Here is a 19,316-nt window from a genome sequence, read left to right on the forward strand (position 1 = left end):
AGTTTTATTCTACATGTAGTGAGTCCCCTCTTATGGGCCACCATGTAGAGATCAAACTACTTGTTACTGAATAATAATAAAAAAATACCACTAGGTGTCAGTATAATCCCCAAGTCCACTGTCATGTTAGCCAGAGCTCATTTTTTCCAACAGTTTGCACCTAGATTGCAAATCTAGGAGTGACATATGATCTTATCATTTAAAGACTGATAGTTCTGCAATAATGATTTCAAATGAGTCTGTAAGCCCACCTTCAGTCTCTGGTAGTGTTACCAGCCACAGCTTTACGAAGTTCTTCATGGTCAGTAACCACATGATTAAATTTCTAACCACTGGCTGGCAAGTCTGATGGAGTTTAGAAGTGTGGCTCTCACAAAGGACTTTCTAAAGAATCAGGAACCTCAGCAGGTCCTATATGCTGGCCCTGAGGCTCTCCAGAGGTTATTTGAATGGGCAATGGGTGGTCATGGGTGTGATGTTGACTTGCTGTCGGCTGGATGACGTGGTGGACCTCTGGCCTGGTATACTGGTCGTACTGTGGAACTGGAGACATGTCATTATTAAGAGGGAGAGCTGGAACTGGCAGGAAGTTGTCAATGTCATCGCCACCAGTAAGTTGGTCCATGTTGAGAATTTCTGGAGCAGTGTGCATGGAGGAGGGCATCTGCACAAATTCATACTGGAGAAAACCTTGGATCCCAGGAGAGTAGATATTCTGAAGACAATCTGAGGTATCCCAGTAATAACCTGTTTTGAGTCAGAAAACGACAATTTGGCACATTTATCATAGATTTTTAAGAACTACTGTAGATTAACATATAGTTTGCACTTTAAAAAGCATTAGTCACCAAAAATGGTTATACACTACTGTTGATAAGTTTGGTGTCAGTTAGATTTTTTAATTGTTTAAAAAAAAAATCTGCTTTGCTCACCAAAGCTGCATGCTTTCTATTTAAAAATATGTTAAAACATAATTCATTCTTTGTGATGTATTTATTAATTTTTTTAGCAGCAATTACTCCAGTTTTAAGTGCCACATGATCCTTCAGAAATCATGTTGACTTGGTGCTCAAGAAACATTTCTAATTATTATCAGTGTTTATTACTATTGTGCTGCTTCATATTTTTGTGGAAACATCTTTTTTTTCAGGATTCTTTCAATAGAACGTTCAAAAGAACAGCATTTATTTTAAATAGAAATGTTTTGAATAGTAGTGTATATTGTCACATTCTCACAGCCACAAGTAGCTCCACAACACACACATTTCAGTATAGCTCACATGTATCTTCAGACTACGGCATGCTTTGATAGTTCTGAGGCTCATTAATCTTAGACGTGTGAAAGATCTGAGCATGCTGGTTTGAAAGAGCTTGTTATAACTCCTCAGAGTTAAAGAAGATTAAACATCAAAGTGCCCCTGAGATCGATGCCAGTGCATCTTGTTATAGCCGATTCCCAAGAACCTCTCAAATTCACACAGTTGTTCAGTGTAATCCAGTGCACTAAAGCAATGGAGCATGCAAGAAGAGTCTAATAAATAACAACAAAAATGTGATTCTCAAGGTACAAAGGTTCACGAGAATCATCTGTTGATAAGTCAAGGAAAAAGAAAAAGGCATTTTCACACTTTGTAAGTTTTAAATACACATTTAAAATAGCTAAATGAATCTCTTCATTTTCATGCGATTAGTTTGGTCTATGCTAACTGTTGAGTAAATACACAATCAGCTGCATGCTGCCCTGCAGGAACTGAGTTAGAGTAACATACTCGTGGGAAATGTTTAACACTAAACAGGACATGAATGTAACATTGTATACCTGTTTCTCACCATGTCAATTTAGTTTTGACAGGGTGTTTCACTTTGGAGGCTTGTAAAAGTAAAATACAAAGAAATCAGTTGTTAAATCAGATCCTACACTTTAACAAAGAACATTACTAAAGACCCTATGTATTAAAAAATACAAATAAAACCTAAAATATAACAGACACAACATAGATACATAACATATTATATAGCCTAAATGCGATTCTAACTAGGTGTTCTGTAAAGCCACTATGAAATCATGTAAACATGATTAAGATCTAGCAAGACGTACGCATTATGAAAATACTAAAGCAAGAGTTCTAAAAGGGTTCTAAAAGCAGAAATCTCAGGCCTTTCTTGCTTTTCTTTTTAAAATCCAGTCATTCAGCATAACACTTACACTGGAAAACCCTTTGGATCTGTTCAGAATCTGTACTCAGATTTAATCCATATGGAGGCTAAATTAATTACAGAAATGGCAAACATGCGTTTGTTGCAAATTAATACACCGGTGCACAAAATAAAACACATTTTTGTCTGATCTGTGAATTTGTAAAAAATATTGTTAACTAAATGATACAGTTTCAGATTTGTAGAATTGCTAGTACAACTTACTGTTGTCATCCATGACGTCTGCTTGGAGAGAGCTCATGGACTGCACACCTCTATTTTCATGTGAAAAGGAAATACTGTCATCCTCAACTGCTAAACAGGAAGTCAGGTCTAGGACTTTTTCTGGAAGAATGAATAAAAATAAGTAACAGTAAACAGCAATTCTGCAAAATATGAGAGTCTGCACTATTCGTGACGTAATGCCGCTTTGACTGGCGGGTAGAAGTCTGCTGCAAAGCTTGGCCCAATGCAGGCTCGGCAGAAGTGCGGATCGTGGGCGCATAACAGCCACAAAGGGGACATTCACGAGCACCCTTCTGACCACTAAAATGACAAATGACACCCTATGGTCTCGTGGACTAAACGGACATGAGCACACAGCGGCCATTGTAAGACCGCAAGTGTACATGAAGTTTTTCATTAGGGACAAGGCCTTAGTTTCATTTTTCCAATGTGAAACAACGGCCCAGGCCAGTGTTGCCACCTTGTGGAACAATTGATAATTGCAGAACCAAGCCAATTTGCATGAGCGACCTATGTGTATAAAGTATGTGTGGTAACAAAAATCAGATGGTTTGCATGCAGTACACGCATACTGTTGTGGTGAACTGTTGTGATAATGCCATTGTTTTAAAAAACTTGCACTTTGAAACCCAGTTTACAATTAAATAGCTACAACACAATACAAAGGACAAATTTTGTTGTGTTGCAGCCAGTTTCTGTTGTGTTGCACTAATTTTGTTGTGTCGCGTCCTGTTTCTGTTATGTTGTACTAATTTCTTTATGTCGCAGCTTGTTTCTGTTGTGCTAATTTTTTGTGCTGTGGCTTGTTTCCTATGTGTTGTGGAGATTTTGTTGTGTTGTGCACTACTGAAAAAACATACAAAGCACTATTGTGTATATTAATGGCCAACACACTTTAAAAGGCCCCCATCTGAGGGTTCAGATTTCACTAACCATCATACTCCTCATCCCAGTCCATTTGTTGAATGGAATCATTTTTGGAGTGTGAATGGAACGCCTTGCGATGTGGTAGATTAGGGGCTACACTGCACACAGCCACAGTCTTCCTAAGACCAAAGAGTGGATCTGGCGTGAAGCTGCTGAACTCAGGCACGGAGCCTCGGTTGTTTCGACATTCTCCAGGAATGCTGGGCGTGTAGGAGATGGGTCGCACTGGGACCTGCGGAGGGGTGTCCGGGCACGATTCCTTTCGGGCTTGGTTGTATACGCTGGACCTTTGAATGTAAGAATCAACATCTTTGTACTTATCAAGTACTTTATCGCTCTTGTCAGGTTTGCAGGTTCCTTTCCACACTATTAAGAAAAACAACGTCAAAACAAAGATGGCGGTCAAGAAGGCCAGCATTGCAACCAGTTCTCCAATCCAAGAGTTCCAGGACGAAGATGCAACTTGGTTCCTCACTTCTGTGTCCATTTCACACAGTCTCCCGCTGAATCCCACCAAACAGGAACAGTTAAAGGATCCATATGTGTTGACACAATGGCCGTCATTGAAGCAAGGCCTGTCCACACACTCGTCCACATCGATCATGCACCTGAAATACAATAATACTCTATCACACATACTTAGGAAAAGTACTATGATATGTTCACAAGGATGATAAAATCTAAAATACCTTTCTCCTTTGAATCCTGGCTCACACTCACAGATGGGTCCATCAAGACCGTCTATACAATGTCCACCATTCTGGCATGGATTCTCCTTGCAGTACGGACCTATCTGACACCTGCAATCACACACAGAGTTTTGGGCATACAGAAATTCTGCCCCATTGACAGAATTTATAATCAAAAATTCACTGTACATTGAAAGTGCAGTACCTTTGACCTGAATAGTGCCCCCTGCATTTACAGTAGTAGTCCAGGTTATTCTGGATACAGGTTCCTCCATACAGGCAGGGGTTGGAGTCACAAGGACTGATCTTGACCTCACAGTGAGTCCCAGAGAATAAAGTACTGCATTCACAGACATAACCTGTGGGAATATCAGCGACTCAGCAATACAATAAACCAGTTAATGTAGAGGTCAGCTAAAGGAATATATTGGATAGTGGAGTCTTAAAATACCAGCAAAATCATTTTTTTTATCTAATATTATATCTCTAGTAGGTAATTTAAAAAAGAATGGTATAGAATTATCTCTCTTTTAAATTTTATGAAAGCCCATTTCCTCCTTAGATAAATTAAACGTAACTGAGATAAAGTTTCAAATAAGAAGTACAGTCAAATTTTGTCAAAGTCACAATTGTGACTATTTCTCAAACTGATAACTATACTACACATTAGTTTGGGGCTGGTTAGATTTTATGTACAATATTTTTGAAAGAAGTTTACTATATTTACCGAGGTTGTATTCATTTGATTAAATACGTTTAAAGATATTTATATAATAAATAAAAATAATAATACTGGAATAAATTACATTTTAAAATATATTTAAAAAAAAAGAAAACTGGAATAAATTACATTTTAAAATAATTTTTTTATATTTATATATATATACTTTTTTTTAAATATATTTTAAAATGTAATTTATTCCAGTGATGGTAATGCTGATTTCTGTTATTATCATTATTATCGAGGTTGTGTTGCATAATATTTTTGAGGAAACAAGATTCAAGATTTTATGATTAATATAAAGTTCCAACGAACATTGGTTTTAAAAACAGACATATTCTGTAACCATTTAAAGGTCAGTACTGTCACTTTTAATCAATTTTAATGCATTATTATTTTTATAAAAATGTTCCTTAAAAAAAAAAATTAGAAAATAAATAACAAAAACTACTACCCCCAAACTTGTGAATACAATGTCACTTTCTATCTCACAATGAGACTTAAAAAAATAAATAAATAAATACCCATGTGAAAATATTATATAAAATTGGAGACATACATTTCTACATGAAATAATGTCACCATGGTGTTTGTTGCTGTTACCTTTTACTCTAAGGCAGAAATGGGCTCCCACATCTTTTCCCCAAAAAAAGTAATTCATTTCGAGGTAAGCATGAAGAAAATCAATGGGGTCATAGACTACTGGACTCTAACAGCAATAAGAAATTTTATATGAATAATACATATAAAAAATGTTGTCTGCATTGATATTAATACCGATCCTGTTAGTATGATATTGTCATGAATCTACAGTATGTGGGCTCAGTCTACCTCCACTCAGCCTCGTTAAGCAGCTCCCTCCGTTGAGGCAGGGATTACTGGAGCAGTCTGGAGATGGGAAGAAGACACAGCCAGGAGACACTCCCACCATGTCCTCAATGGCAACCCCTAATGGACCACTTGAGTCCAAGGACAGTCTCTGTCCATTAAACAGCACAGAGTCCATGCAGCCCTGTAGGCTGTCGGACACAGGCAGACTGCGCCTGAGTCTGGAAGCGAAGTGTTGAGTGCGTCCACCCAGGACCACCTGGTCGCCAAGGCTGAGGCAGTGGAGGGGACCGGGCGCAAGGCCTGACGCAGAATGGAGCTGATCCAGAACCAGCCTGGCATAGTTACCCTTCACCTCAAGTTCTGCCATGTGCCATTGTCCATCATTCACCAGGACGCTGTGCACAGAAACTGTAGCGAGACCCCAGCCGCAGTCAAACTGGAACTGCAGTCGGCCCTCCACAATCTGAGGAATACATGCAGTCAGTGTTAAAAGAAATATACCGTATTTTTTGGACTATAAGTCGCACCTGAGTATAAGTCGCATCAGTCCAAAAATACGTAATGATGAGGAAAAAAACATATATAAGTCGCACTGGACTATAAGTCGCATTTATTTAGAACCAAGAACCAAGAACCAAGAGAAAACATTACTGTTTACAGCCGTGAGAGGGCGCTCTATGTTTTCAGTGTAGACTACAGGAGCACTGAGCAGCATAGAGCGCCCTCTAGCGGCTGTACACGGTAATGTTTTCTCTTGGTTCATTTCTCTTGGTTCATGTCAAATTAATTTTTATAAATAAGTCGCACCTGACTATAAGTCGCAGGACCAGCCAAACTATGAAAAAAAGTGTGACTTATAGTCCGGAAAATACAGTAATGCTAAAATTCACCATAAAATTCTGATGAAATGGAAAAATAATTTAGCTATCATTTAAAATACAGCTTTTTGTTGGTCTACCCTGGCTTAAAATTGTTTAGTTAGTTACTCTAAAACTAACATTAAACACCACCTTACACTGGTTTAAGCTATTTACAGATTAATCTAGGGACTTAACTGGTTTTATTAGGGTTCAGGTATATTGTTCTACACTTGTTTTTTTTTTTAACTCAAACACCATGAAAATAAGGCATGATTTCATATATTCTTTTATACCTCCAAAATGCTGTGGCTTCTTCCTCTGGCAAGCATTACTGTTCCTTCTCTTGAGAGAGTTTTTAACTTGAGCGTGAGCTTAAGTTCTCTCATGCTTTCTCTCAGGCGATATTTAATGTAGCTGCTCTCACTAAATGTCATTGAAGATCCTCCTTACAACAGAAAGAAAAACAGACAAAATACAATTAGTAGCAAATTAATTAAAACATACAGATGACATTTAAGTTGGGATCCTGGTTGGTTTAGTCTGTTTCACACGCCTTTAAAACTGGCTGTAATAATAAATGTCTTGCTAAATCATTTTAAGCCATCGAAATTTTTTTAAAAATGTCAGAATACCTATACTAAATTACTGACTATGTTTCCACCACAATATCATACTGCCTACACAAGCAAGACATAGTAACTACAGTAATCATATCTATAGTAACACTGTTATCAATTGGTAAGGGTTTTAAAACATGAATGGTATTATAATGTCTTTGTAATAGTAAAATACACATGTTAAACCCAATAATATCAATTACTTTGACAAAGAAGTATAACACGTGTGGTTGTGGAAGATAATTAAAACTGTTAAGACATTCTCCTTAAGGATATAATGGAGGATACCCCATTTCTCAGTTGAAGAAACTCACACATCTTCTATCTTGTAGTTGATTTACTGTTTAACATCTCATAGATCCTGCTCTCTGCATTAATAATAAAAACACCCTTGTGTTAAATTATGCGTGTAAACACTGCTCCACCTAATGATTACATCTTCAAATAGCTGAAAGTGAAGCCTATATTATTGTATAATTAATGAATGTGTTTACAGTACGCATACTTTAACACTAAATGCTTGCAAATTACGTTTAATGAAGTGAGCAGGGAACAAATTAATCTGCACCTGTGATGTGTCTTTTAGATGACACTGTCTTCTCTGATAAGGAAATTAATTCACTGTTACCTGAGCATTTGACTTTGGCAGCACCTGTGCATACGCAGCTGTGTTTGTCCTCCTCAAAACCTGACACACACTCATAGCCCTGAGGACATGGGCTGTTTTCACATGTGGTTTTGTGCTTCAGGCACTTTCTGTCTGAAAATAGCAGGAAATTAGGGGGAGATTGTTTTCTGTGCTCACACACTGAATATTACAATTCATAACCACCAACTTTACAGATTGTTTCTCAGTTAAGGACCGTAACATTGCATACCTGTGCACAGGCATTTGGCTGTCATGTGGTGTCTGGGTGTGACATAGCTCACTCGGGCAGTGCTGTAGGTGGTCATACTGGTCTGGTTAAGCAGCACCACTCGTCTGCACACGCTGCCAGGACACTCAGAGCTTGAGCACTGACTATTCAAAACCCGCACTACATGTAGTCCTGTCATCTCTTTGATGGCTGCTCTGGAAGAGCTGAGCTTCTGAGAGAAGGCTTCCAGCGAGCTGCCACCTCGTCCTGGTTTATCAAAGCACAGAAGAACATCCAGGCCGTCGCCAGTTTCTGCAGGCTGTAGACTAATCAACTGTAGGGCACCCCTGCGGACTCCGGCGACACTGCGCACCACTTTTTGGAGGTTTTTCCAGTGGTCCTGGATAAAATCTTCTGCAGCAATGCCAGCAAAGCGCACAGAAACAGAAACTGTCCAGCATCTGCTCTGTGACCCGCAGCACATTCACTGTGACACTGGCTAAGGCTGAGAAACGTCCGTCACTCACTGAGACATTAAACTGGTAATGACCCACGTCCAAGCCTCCGCGGGCCAACAATCTGCCATCCGTGCCAACGACGGAGAACAAGCTGTGTGACTGTGGCTCCAGACTGAATGTGAGTGTATCATATTCATCTTGATCTGTGGCGTGGACCTTGCCCAGCTTGCCTCCTAAATACTCATCTTCCAAGATCATGATGAAAACATCCAGAGAAAGCACAGATGGAGGATACACACTCGTCTGTGCTACAAGCACAGTGACAGATGTGACCGATGTCAGTGGGGGCCTTCCACTGTCAGACACCTGAAATTACATACTGAAGATTTTAATTTTAATTTTAAACTATGGAAAACTAATGCTCATAATAATTTTTATAAATTACCCTTACAAACATATAATATGTACATATAATTATAATATTGTGTTATAAAATATTTAAACTTTTAAAATATAAAAAAATTTAAGCAATTAATATTTTAAAATTAAAATGTAAAATCTACTAATATATTATATAACATAATATATCACTCCCACATGATTCTTCAGAAATCATTCTAATATGCTGATTTGGTGCACAAAAAGCACAAATATTATTATTTTTATATTATATTATATTATATTATATTATATTATATTTTTAAGAATTGGAGAGGAAGAGATACAAGTATTTTTGCATGCTATGACACTTGTTCAACACAAGAGGGAACTTTCAACACATGACTCTTTACAGATGTCCGCATCACATAACACAATGAAATCTTCCCCTTATGGGTAGAATCAAAGACTTATTTATCTTTTTTTTTTTCTTTTTTTTTTTTGATATACATAAATAAGTGCTGTTTTCAAGAAAGCAAGTCCATCATCCATAAATCATGCATAGTTTGTCCAACATGTCTAAGCCACGGAACCTTGTCATGAGCTCAAAGTGTCTGCAGACCCTGGTTAACTACCTTGTATTATTTTTGATGTCAGATGCATTTTTGCTTTGATTCAGTTGGTTGGTTGGGTTTAAGGCTATTATTTTTTAATTCTCACAAGGAAAACTAATACTTAGGGAACCCTATTCTGCTAAAGTCACTGTTGCACTCTATCACTGAGGGTCCCCTGGCTATTTATTTGGGGCCCACCGGGCTCCATTTTGAGAAACACTGCTCTAATACTCTCCTGAAGGACTACTACACAACAAACAGTTGAAAAAAGCTCACTTCTCACCTGCACTTGAAGTATATGCTGACCCTTTCTCAGTGGTTCAGCTGTCTTTACCACACCCTGCTGATCTATGATGAAGGGACTTGTTTCTTCACCCTTCAAAATACTAAAGGAGAAAGGAGGCCCATTTTGGGGGGAGTCGTTGTCTGTCACATTGAGCTGTAACACAGCAGCACCTGAAGGCAGATTCTCCTACAAAAGAGAGAAAGATATCCTAGAATCACTCCAAAAGAACTGAGAGATTACAACATCACCTCTCACTGAGAACTCAGGCATGGAGTAAGGAAAGAGCGTGTAGGATTTAATTTGCTCTACTCCATAGGAGAGTGCGGTCTTGCCTGGATGATGAGACTGTAGTTAGCCTGAGAGAAGACAGGAGGATTATCATTCACATCAGACACAGTCATGTTGATTGCAGCGCTGTCGGATTTGGGGGGATTTCCACTGTCGGATGCCACAACGGTCAGCATGTAACTCGCTACCTAATTTAACCGAAATGAAAAAGGCAGAAGAGATGGAGACATCCTTGGCTTTTCCGAGGAATTAGGAACACTGTTGTCAAGGCCTGTGAAGATGTAATGAAGGAGGAAGATTACCTTTTCCCTGTCCAACTGTTGGGCCAGTCGCAGTTCACCCCTGACTGCATCCATGATGAATGGACACGTTTGGTTGTTGTTCTCCATGGAATAGCGGATTCGGTTGTTTAAAGGCCCATCAAAATCATTCGCAAGTACCTAAGGACAGGGATCATTACGCTTGATGAAATCTGTTTATCTCACCTAAACCATATGCCACACATTTATATACTGGTGTAGCAACACAATCAAAACATAATTTCATCATTTAAACTAGATTAATGTGGTGCCTGCTTACCCAGAACTCGCTGGCATAATGCCAGGGTGTTGTTCTGTGTGTTTTTAGTATCTTACTATTGAGGTCCCGAGATCTGGGACTTTTTCCAAGGTATGTGTAATTAATTAAGAAATAAATACTAACTCTAATATCACACAACGTCAAGATAGACGAATTTCTAATGATCTGCCTCAGTGGTCTAATAGCGCTCATCATCTCAAGATGTTTACGATGAGCAAACAAGTCAAAGAAGGCGGGTTTTATTGTTCACCGCTGAGTCAAATTCCAGTTTAGAGAGAACCTGAAACATAACTGCCATGCATTCTGCAAAACATAACTGCCTACACTATAAACCACTTCAAAGATACGGTGCAGTTTAATGCAAACACATGCAAAACACTTACCATCAGCACTGTGCTCTCGAGCTTGGCGTCCTCACTGACTACAGCCGAGTAGATCTTCTGGCTGAACACGGGGCTGTTGTCATTGATGTCAAGGAGGTGAATAGTAACAGTAGCTATGGCACTGAGCAACTCTTTTCCTGTGGCCTTCACTGTCAGGAAGTGCTGAGGAGAAGCCTCATAGTCCAGCGGCTCCATCACAAAGATGTCACCTGCAAACATAAAACATTCACTAGATCCCCAAACCACAGTAGAGTCCTGTTTGAGTCGCATCATCAGAGGGGAAACTGTGTGTGTCACCTGTCTGTGAATCAATTCGGAAAGCTCCTTGCTCATTGCCGCTGGTGATAGAGTATGTTGTCTGGGAGGTCAATTCCCGGTCCCTGCTTGCAGCAAAGACATTCAAAAGCTTTGTCCCTACCGTAACATCCTCAGGAATTGTGGAAACGTATTCCCTATGCTCAAACGCCAGTGGACGGTCGTTAGCGTCCAGCACTGTCACCACCAGAGAGCTGAGAGAGGACAGTCTATGAGGAGAGCCATGGTCTGTCGCTCGTACCCTCAACACATGTGTGGCCTTCGTCTGTCTGTCCAGGGACCTTTCTAAACTGATAATTCCTGAGCTCTCCTCGATTGAAAACAGACCTCCGGCAGAGTCCTCAAATGTGTAACGTATTTTACCGTTCATCCCTGGAGATAAAGAAACAAGAAAGAATATTAGGAAAGGTCAGTTCTGGAGGTCTGCATTAGATTTCTGACGACCCATATTAGATTTGTGGCAGCATGGGACTCTGGTGGATGCAGCCTGCTTTAGAGTATTTATTTATTTTATGGTTTATATAAACCATTTATGGATGGTTGTTTAAATAGCTTAATATGCCAAAGCTGTGATGTTGTGGGCTGTATAAGAGATGTGTAGTGATGTGTAGTAAGTGGCCTGTGCATAAAAACAAAATATGGTAGCCTGTGCACTTGATCATAAACACAAAAACAAAATACTATCAAGGTATTAAAAATATTAAAATAAATATGAACTAAGTAACAGAAAGTGTAACACGAAACATCATATTGATGATGTACAAAAATAATGATTTAGTTTTACACAGTAAATTATGTTAATTCACATATTTTACTCAGTTTTACTGTAAAATTACACGTGATGTTAAACTATTAACAGTTTTTCACTGTATATGGTCAGGTAACTTACAGTTAACTTGGTTAAAAGGTTTTACTATGGCGTTTTTACAGTTCTTCTCTGAAAATTATAATAATAATAATAATAATAATAATAATAATAATAATAAACATTTAGTTTGCATTTTACAGTGCTGCTTTGCTGAAGGCAAAAAAAAAAAAAATAGTTGACCAGATCATTAGTAAATTGTTTAACTAGTTGATAGGTTGAAGTGTTATTAAAATGAAAGTTCTAAATGTTTTACAGTATATATCTTCTCAAAAGACCCATCCAGCATGTGTACTTTTGAATAAAACTTTTGGCAACAGCAATAGATCTTGCACTTATTGTAAGAGAAACCATGATTTCTGCTCTTAGTTATTAAATTAATAATATTTCATGACAAAAATGCAGCCTTAAATAAAGGCAGAGTAAACAAGTTCAAACATTGGACTTAAATTGAGTAGAAGTGGGCAGAGGAATATCATTAAGTCATGAGTGGGTTGACATGATAACATTCTGAGACTGTCCGGACTTGCAACAAAACCCAAGGGATGCAAAAAAAACGAGCCTGTTCCTCTAGTCTGTTTCATGTCATAGTGGGGCGGGGTGGCATAAATATGATCTGATTGCTTCTTGTTTGGTTAATTTGCAGTTTATATACAAATACATACTTGTTCATATGCTCATTAGTGCAATGAGAGCAGACCTTGTTGTTGGTGTCACCCGGTCGTCCAGCCTAATTGCTGTTGACTAATTAACGCCTATGAAAATGCTACGATGACAGCTGAGTTGAATTGGAATTAATCACTTCACAATCTCCCCTCCAATCAGCAAATGCTCACGAACACATCTTGTTGATGGTAATTTCTGAAAGAAGCACTAATTACAAGACACCCATCCCGGTAGTTGTTTACTTTAGTCATTAGTGCCCACAATAGTGTTTGCAAGACAGACGGACCTTCAAGTGACTGAGCTTTAAAGAGTAATGATGCGCAAGAGAATTGAAAGCTTTGCCGTAACTTCATCAAGACAAGCATCTCGCCATCTTCTAGTGTTGAGACTGAAGCCCAGATGGACAGAAATAATTGAAATGTTACAAATTTGGAGATCAAACATGCAACAGGCACTTGAGATGTTCTAAAAGAGGAAAAAAAGTGATCTGAACTTTAATTCAGAAGCAAAAAAGTTCAAATTATCTGCAGAAAATAAGACCGCAAGAAAGTAACTGTTAACTTCGCAGGAAGCAAAGACAATAGTGCATGAGGAGCAAAGATTATATTCAGCTATTCCGTTGTCAGAGAATTCTACACCGCTGAGTGAAGATGAGAGTGATGAAATGTCACACAGAGCAAAAGATGGCACATACTAATAACTACTGCTGCAACAACTGCTTCAATCAAGATAACACACTGCTGGAACAATGGACCACAATCTAACAAATTCTTCATGATTGTATGAGGGAATTTGCACAAACAAGGTTACCAAACAATAGAAATGATAATGCTGAAAAGTTTTTCATACCAATATCTGCATCGAAGGCCTCTAGTCGTGCCACGTATGTCCCAGGTTGTGTATTATGAAAAATACTAATGTGATGTTGGTCAGATGTGAATTTGGGGCTGTTGTCATTAACATCATCTACGGTGATGAACACAGAAGCTTGGCAGAAACGATCGCCTCCGTCCACTGCACGCACAGTTAGGTTGTACACCTCTGTCATCTCTCTGTCCAGGGTTACCAGTGTTCTCACTGCCCCTAGAAGACAAACACGAATATATACACTACTATTGAAAGACAAGGGTCAGTATGATTTAAAGAAATGGATACCTTTATTCAGCAAGGATTCATTAAACCGATCCAAAGAGACAGTAAAGACATTTATAATTTTACAAATTATTTTTATTTCAAGTGAATGCTGTTCCCTTGAACTTTCTATTCTTTAAGGGATCCTGAAAAAATGTAACTGTTTCCTTCCCACTGTCATGTTCGGCTTTTTCACTTTTTGGGTGGTTTTAAGAGACTGTTCTATGTAAAGCGAATTTGGAACAATAGGTATTAGAAAAATTGCTATTCGCATTAAAGACTGGATGCATTAAAGTCGATACCGATCAGGACTGATAAACACAAGGCTGTGGGCTTGAAGAAGGCAAGGAATGATCGATGAGCTACTGCCACTGTGTCCTTGAATCAGACACTTAACCTCTTGCTTTAGATAAAAATGCAGGCTAAATGGCTTTATATTTCCCATTTGCTCATTTTACCTGTTTTGGCATCAATTGTGAATGATTCAGCTCCACTGCCACTCAGCTGGTACGTGATTTCCGCATTTGTCTGGATATCTGCATCAGTGGCTGTGACTTGAAGAATTTGTCTTCCAACAAGAGCATCTTCAGGAATAGTCTGAGTATACACATCCTGAAAACAAAAGTGGCTTTTAGTTTAAACTGACACTGCAGAAGTCAGTTTGTTAAAAATAAATTCTTTCAGAAAAATGTGTCTATGTGCAATGTTTCTAAAATGTATTAATTAAAAGTTCTCTGCACAGTTCGGACTAAAGAGCTCAGGGGCTAATGAATATACACATCATGCCTTCTCACAAACAGGACTGTTGTCATTTGCATCAAGGACACTGATCTCCACGGTAGCCTTTGTCTCAAAGGTTCCATCGGTGGCTGTGATATTTAAAAGATAGAAATCTCTCTCCTCCCTGTCCAGGGTTTTTGCTGACAGCGACCACCCAAACACCATCTGTGTGCCTCACATCAAACAGGCCCTGCGGGTCTCCACCTGAATATATTAAACAAGGAAAAATTAACTTTGGTCTAATCAGAAATATTTAATAGGGAATTTAGCAGTGAAATCATCATGCGTTTAGCATCGTTTTAAACAGCTTGGGGATTCATTGTATTTCTAGCTGCACACAAGATACTAATCAGGCAATGTAATGAAACTGAGGACAATAACAAGATGCTCTGAATATCTCTAATCAGCTTCTGTATAATACAGAACACTCATATACATATCATAGATTATTCATAACATCCAGCAATTGAGTTTCTGGAGTTAGCTCTGTAATGTCTTTGCTAACTATCCAAAAGTTAATAAATAGTAAATACTTCACAAAGTTACCATGTTGAAATGAAAATACCAGTTTCATTAAAGGAATAGTTCACCCAAAAATAAAACTTTGGTCTGTTCCTCACACAAAGTTATCATATGGCTTAAGACAAAGTGTTTTCAAACTGGTTCCAGGGAATTTTAGGCGGTCAAGAAGGAAAAAGGTCTTTTTAAGGTTGGCAGGAAAAAGGGATAGTTTACCTAAAACTAAAAAAGCTGTTCATGATATTTAACTCACAATATAAACATCTTAAATATAACTGTCTTTATATTTAGCCAAGCGTTGCTTTGGATGACCAATGATTTGATGAACACTGTATGGTTTGATTACTGGGTCTGAACTGTATGGACATTCTTCTTTTTATATTACAGGAACAAACATATCATTATGGATGCCTGTTTCCGCCACTGAATAAAAAATAAAAAAGGTAATTGTGACTTTTTATCTCTCACTTATGACTTTTTTTTTTGCACTGGGAGTTTACATCTCGTGATTGCGAGATATATACTCTTAATTCTGACTTTTTTGTCTCATAATTGTGAGATATAAACTCGCAAATCTAACTTTTTATTTGTAAAAATGTATCTCTCACAATTAAGATTTTTTTCTAGAAATTGTGAGTTATAAAGTCCAAATCTGAGGGGAATTTATTAAATTTTTTTCAGAACTTTGAGTTTGTATCTCACAGTTCTGACTTAATAATTTGCAATTGTTTGTTATAAAGTCGGAATTGGGAGATGTAAACTCAGTTTTGGGAAAAAGTCCGAATTTTAAGTTTATCTCTCGTAATTCTGACTTTATTTCTCAGAACTGCAAATTGTTTTCTCAGAATTGCACGTTTATACCTCACCATTCTGACTTCAGTAACTCGCAAGTGCAGGTTTATATCATCAAAAAAAAATCCAGAATGGCAAGATGTAAACTCGCAATTGTGAGAAAAAGGTCAGAATTGTGAAATAAAACATTGCACCTTCTTTTTTTTCTTTTTTTTCAGTGGCAGAAACAGGCTTCCATATATCACATAGTATGAGGGAGAGTAAATTATGACATTTATGGTGATCTCTTAAATCGTATTAATCTTACTGGTTTCGCTAAGTAGCATGGACAGTGTACCTGTGATAAAGCAGCTGAACCTCCTGTTGACCTCCTCGCTGTCAGAATCAGTATAGCTAAGAATAGTGACAACAGTGCCTGGTGTGGATTCATCTTCTCTCACAGTGCCTTTAAAAACTGCTTCAGTAAATAAGGGAGGGTTGTCATTTGTGTCCACAACTGTCACTTCTACAACAGTAGTGCCTGTCATCTGTAGCCCTTGGGCTCTGTCTGTGGCCAGCACTGTGATTCGATATCGCTCTGTCGTTTCTCTGTCTATCTCTTTGAGGGTGGTTATCCAGCCCGACTCACTGTCCACTGCAAACATCTCCAGAACGTCGGACCGCTCCTGGATTCCATGCAGAGTATAAGTGACCTGACCATTCAGCAATGAATCCAGATCAGTTGCCTTGACCTGCACTACAGAAGTCCCTTTCGGTAGGTTTTCAACAATATATGACTGGTAGGGGTAGGACTCAAATTGTGGGCTATTATCATTGACATCCTTGAGATGGATACTCACATCTATAATTGAGACAATTTCCATGCTATCCTCAGCATCTCTGACCTGTACTGCAAGCTGGTACCATTTAATAGTTTCATAGTCTAGTCTTTTTGTGAGTGTAAGCTTTCCAGTACTGCTGTCAATAGCAAAGACATCATCTTTGTTACTCTCAGGAGTGTTCCCGCCAACAAGGCTGTAGATCACAGGCCGCTCATTCTCGGTTTGGAAGATATCCATCTCACTTCCGACAGCCAGGTCTTCTGAAAGCTCCAGCCACAGTGACGGCTCTGCAAACTTTAGGATTGATGTTTCAGGGGGGACTATTCTAATTGAAACAGGAATAACAGATTGCCTTGGTGGGCTTCCAGAATCTTTAGCCTTCACAAGTAAGGAACAGAGGCCATTTTCCAGCCCAATTAGACTCTCCTTTGTGACAATTGCACCACTAAGTGGATGAATTTCAAAGTGCCCTATATCAGAGTCAATAGTGTAAATTATATCAGCATTACTTCCGTCATCTTCATCTACTGCAGATGTTTTGATCACTGTTGTACCGCTGGTAGAGTCTCCTGGTGCAGTAACTTTATATTCTGAAAGCCTGAATTTGGGTGAATTGTCATTCACGTCAGAGAGAGTTACAAGAACAGTACAAAAGCTTAAACGACCACCTCCATCTTTAGCCATTAAACTGATGCTAATTATTTTCTCCTCAGGGTTTTCTCTGTCAAAACTCTCTACTGTGTGAATCTGGCCATCATCGTTGATGGTAAATTTATCCCTGGCGATATCATTTACAATGAAGAATGTCAATTGTCCATATATCCCTGGGTCTTTGTCAATGGCTTCAACTTGTCCAACCAACGTACCAACTGGAGAGTTCTCAGCGAGCTCAATAACATACTCATCCTGGGTAAATGATGGACTGTGACTGTTCTCGCCCATCATATAGATGTTTGCCTCAGCAGTACTTCTAAAAACACCATCAGTTACTGACAAAATTAAGCTGTAGAAGTGCTCAAGAGACTGCTGGCTGAAGTTGGCAATCACAATTTCTCCACTTGATGCATCAATGGCAAATATATTGTTGTCATTTCCAGACAAAATAGCATACTCAAGCTGACTGGTTCCATAGTTGTCAGCATCAAATGCTTTAACACAGGTCACAAGCTGCCCTGGAGAAGAAATCTTGTTTATTGTGGCATTATAAAGCTGGTGTGCAAAAACAGGTGGGTTGTCATTAAGATCTGTAACATATATGATCACTTGGACCTCAGCAGACAGCTGAACTACTCCATGGTCAAGTGCTTTTACAATAAGTTCATGCTGTGATTGGGTTTCGTGGTCCAATAGTCCTGCAGTCCATATGACTCCACTTTCAACATCTATTCTGAAGTGATCTGAAGTGTTTCCATCCTTTTCATACAACTGATAAAATAGAATTGCGTTGCTTCCTGTGTCAGAGTCCATGGCTACCACTTGTAGCACAGAGGTTCCAATTACAGCAGATTCAGAGATACTGATGTTATACATTGCCACTTCAAATTTGGGTGCATTGTCATTGACGTCTTCCAATATGATATCTACAAAAACATCAGAGTTGGCACCTGTTAAATAGTCTGTCGCCTGGATGCATAACCGATATGCAGGATGAGCCTCATAATCCAATGGCTGGATGACTTCAATGAGTCCTGAATTGAAATCAATGTAGAACTGATTGAATGGGTTTCCCCCACAGATGCTGTAGACCGTACGAGGGCCTGCAGATTGATTGGCTACGACTTGCAGTACAGATGTACGCACTTGCACATTCTCGGGGATTTCAAGCTTGTAAAAAGGTCTTTCAAACATTGGTGTAGCTTTGTTTACCACTGAAATAACCACCTCTGCTTTTGAAAACAGTTGTGGTTCACCTCCGTCTTGTGCGGTGATGTTAATGACGAATTTGCCAATGCTTTTAAACTCAAGAGGTCTCTTAAGAGAGATTTCTCCAGAAGGGCTTACCTGAAAATATTTATCATGCCCTTTCAAATGGTACGTAACCTTTGCGTTTCTGCCAATATCTTTGTCCACGCTGTTCACCTTCCTGAAAACTGAACCCACAGTTTTTTCAATTGGAACAATGACGTTATACGGCTGATCTACAAAGACGGGGGCATTATCATTCACATCTTCAATGTGCACTCTCACAAGCACATGGGCAGTACTGTTTAACCTTGGCTCTTTTGTAACCTCCACAAAGATTTCATACAAATCCTGCTCCTCACGATCAAATGGAATGCCTGTGGAGAAGAGGACTCCAGATGTGCGTCCCATTTCAAATTTGCTGTTAGGGTTGAGAATAGAATAAAACAAAGGCTCATTGACTCTATTTCCAACTACAGAGAGGATTGCCAGGGTTTTCTTCTCTGCTGAGTTTTCCTGCACATAGGCGGTGAAAATTTCCTGAGTAAACTTAAGATTGTGACCTTTATTTTCTTTTAACACTGACTTTAATGGT

At 38.7% G+C, this 19,316-nt stretch overlaps 1 protein-coding gene across 1 annotated transcript; it reads right to left on the reverse strand.

Annotated features, from left to right (window-relative positions):
- Nucleotides 1-370: 370 nt before the first annotated feature.
- Nucleotides 371-19,297, reverse strand: LOC113080820 (protocadherin Fat 1-like; the record flags this gene model as incomplete). The annotated part of the gene is given in 20 exon segments (XM_026252872.1): nt 371-747; nt 2,422-2,541; nt 3,376-3,977; nt 4,059-4,169; nt 4,264-4,417; nt 5,611-6,073; nt 6,764-6,915; nt 7,716-7,847; nt 7,966-8,392; nt 8,394-8,768; nt 9,678-9,866; nt 10,013-10,156; nt 10,271-10,408; nt 10,931-11,139; nt 11,228-11,617; nt 13,626-13,859; nt 14,366-14,519; nt 14,694-14,828; nt 14,830-14,891; nt 16,336-19,297. Coding segments are annotated over 20 exon segments (7,530 nt in total), but the record flags the coding sequence as incomplete, so codon positions are not given.
- Nucleotides 19,298-19,316: the final 19 nt, after the last annotated feature.

Source organism: Carassius auratus, unplaced genomic scaffold (genome assembly GCF_003368295.1).
Source record: "Carassius auratus strain Wakin unplaced genomic scaffold, ASM336829v1 scaf_tig00032093, whole genome shotgun sequence".
NCBI classification, from domain to species: domain Eukaryota; kingdom Metazoa; phylum Chordata; class Actinopteri; order Cypriniformes; family Cyprinidae; genus Carassius; species Carassius auratus.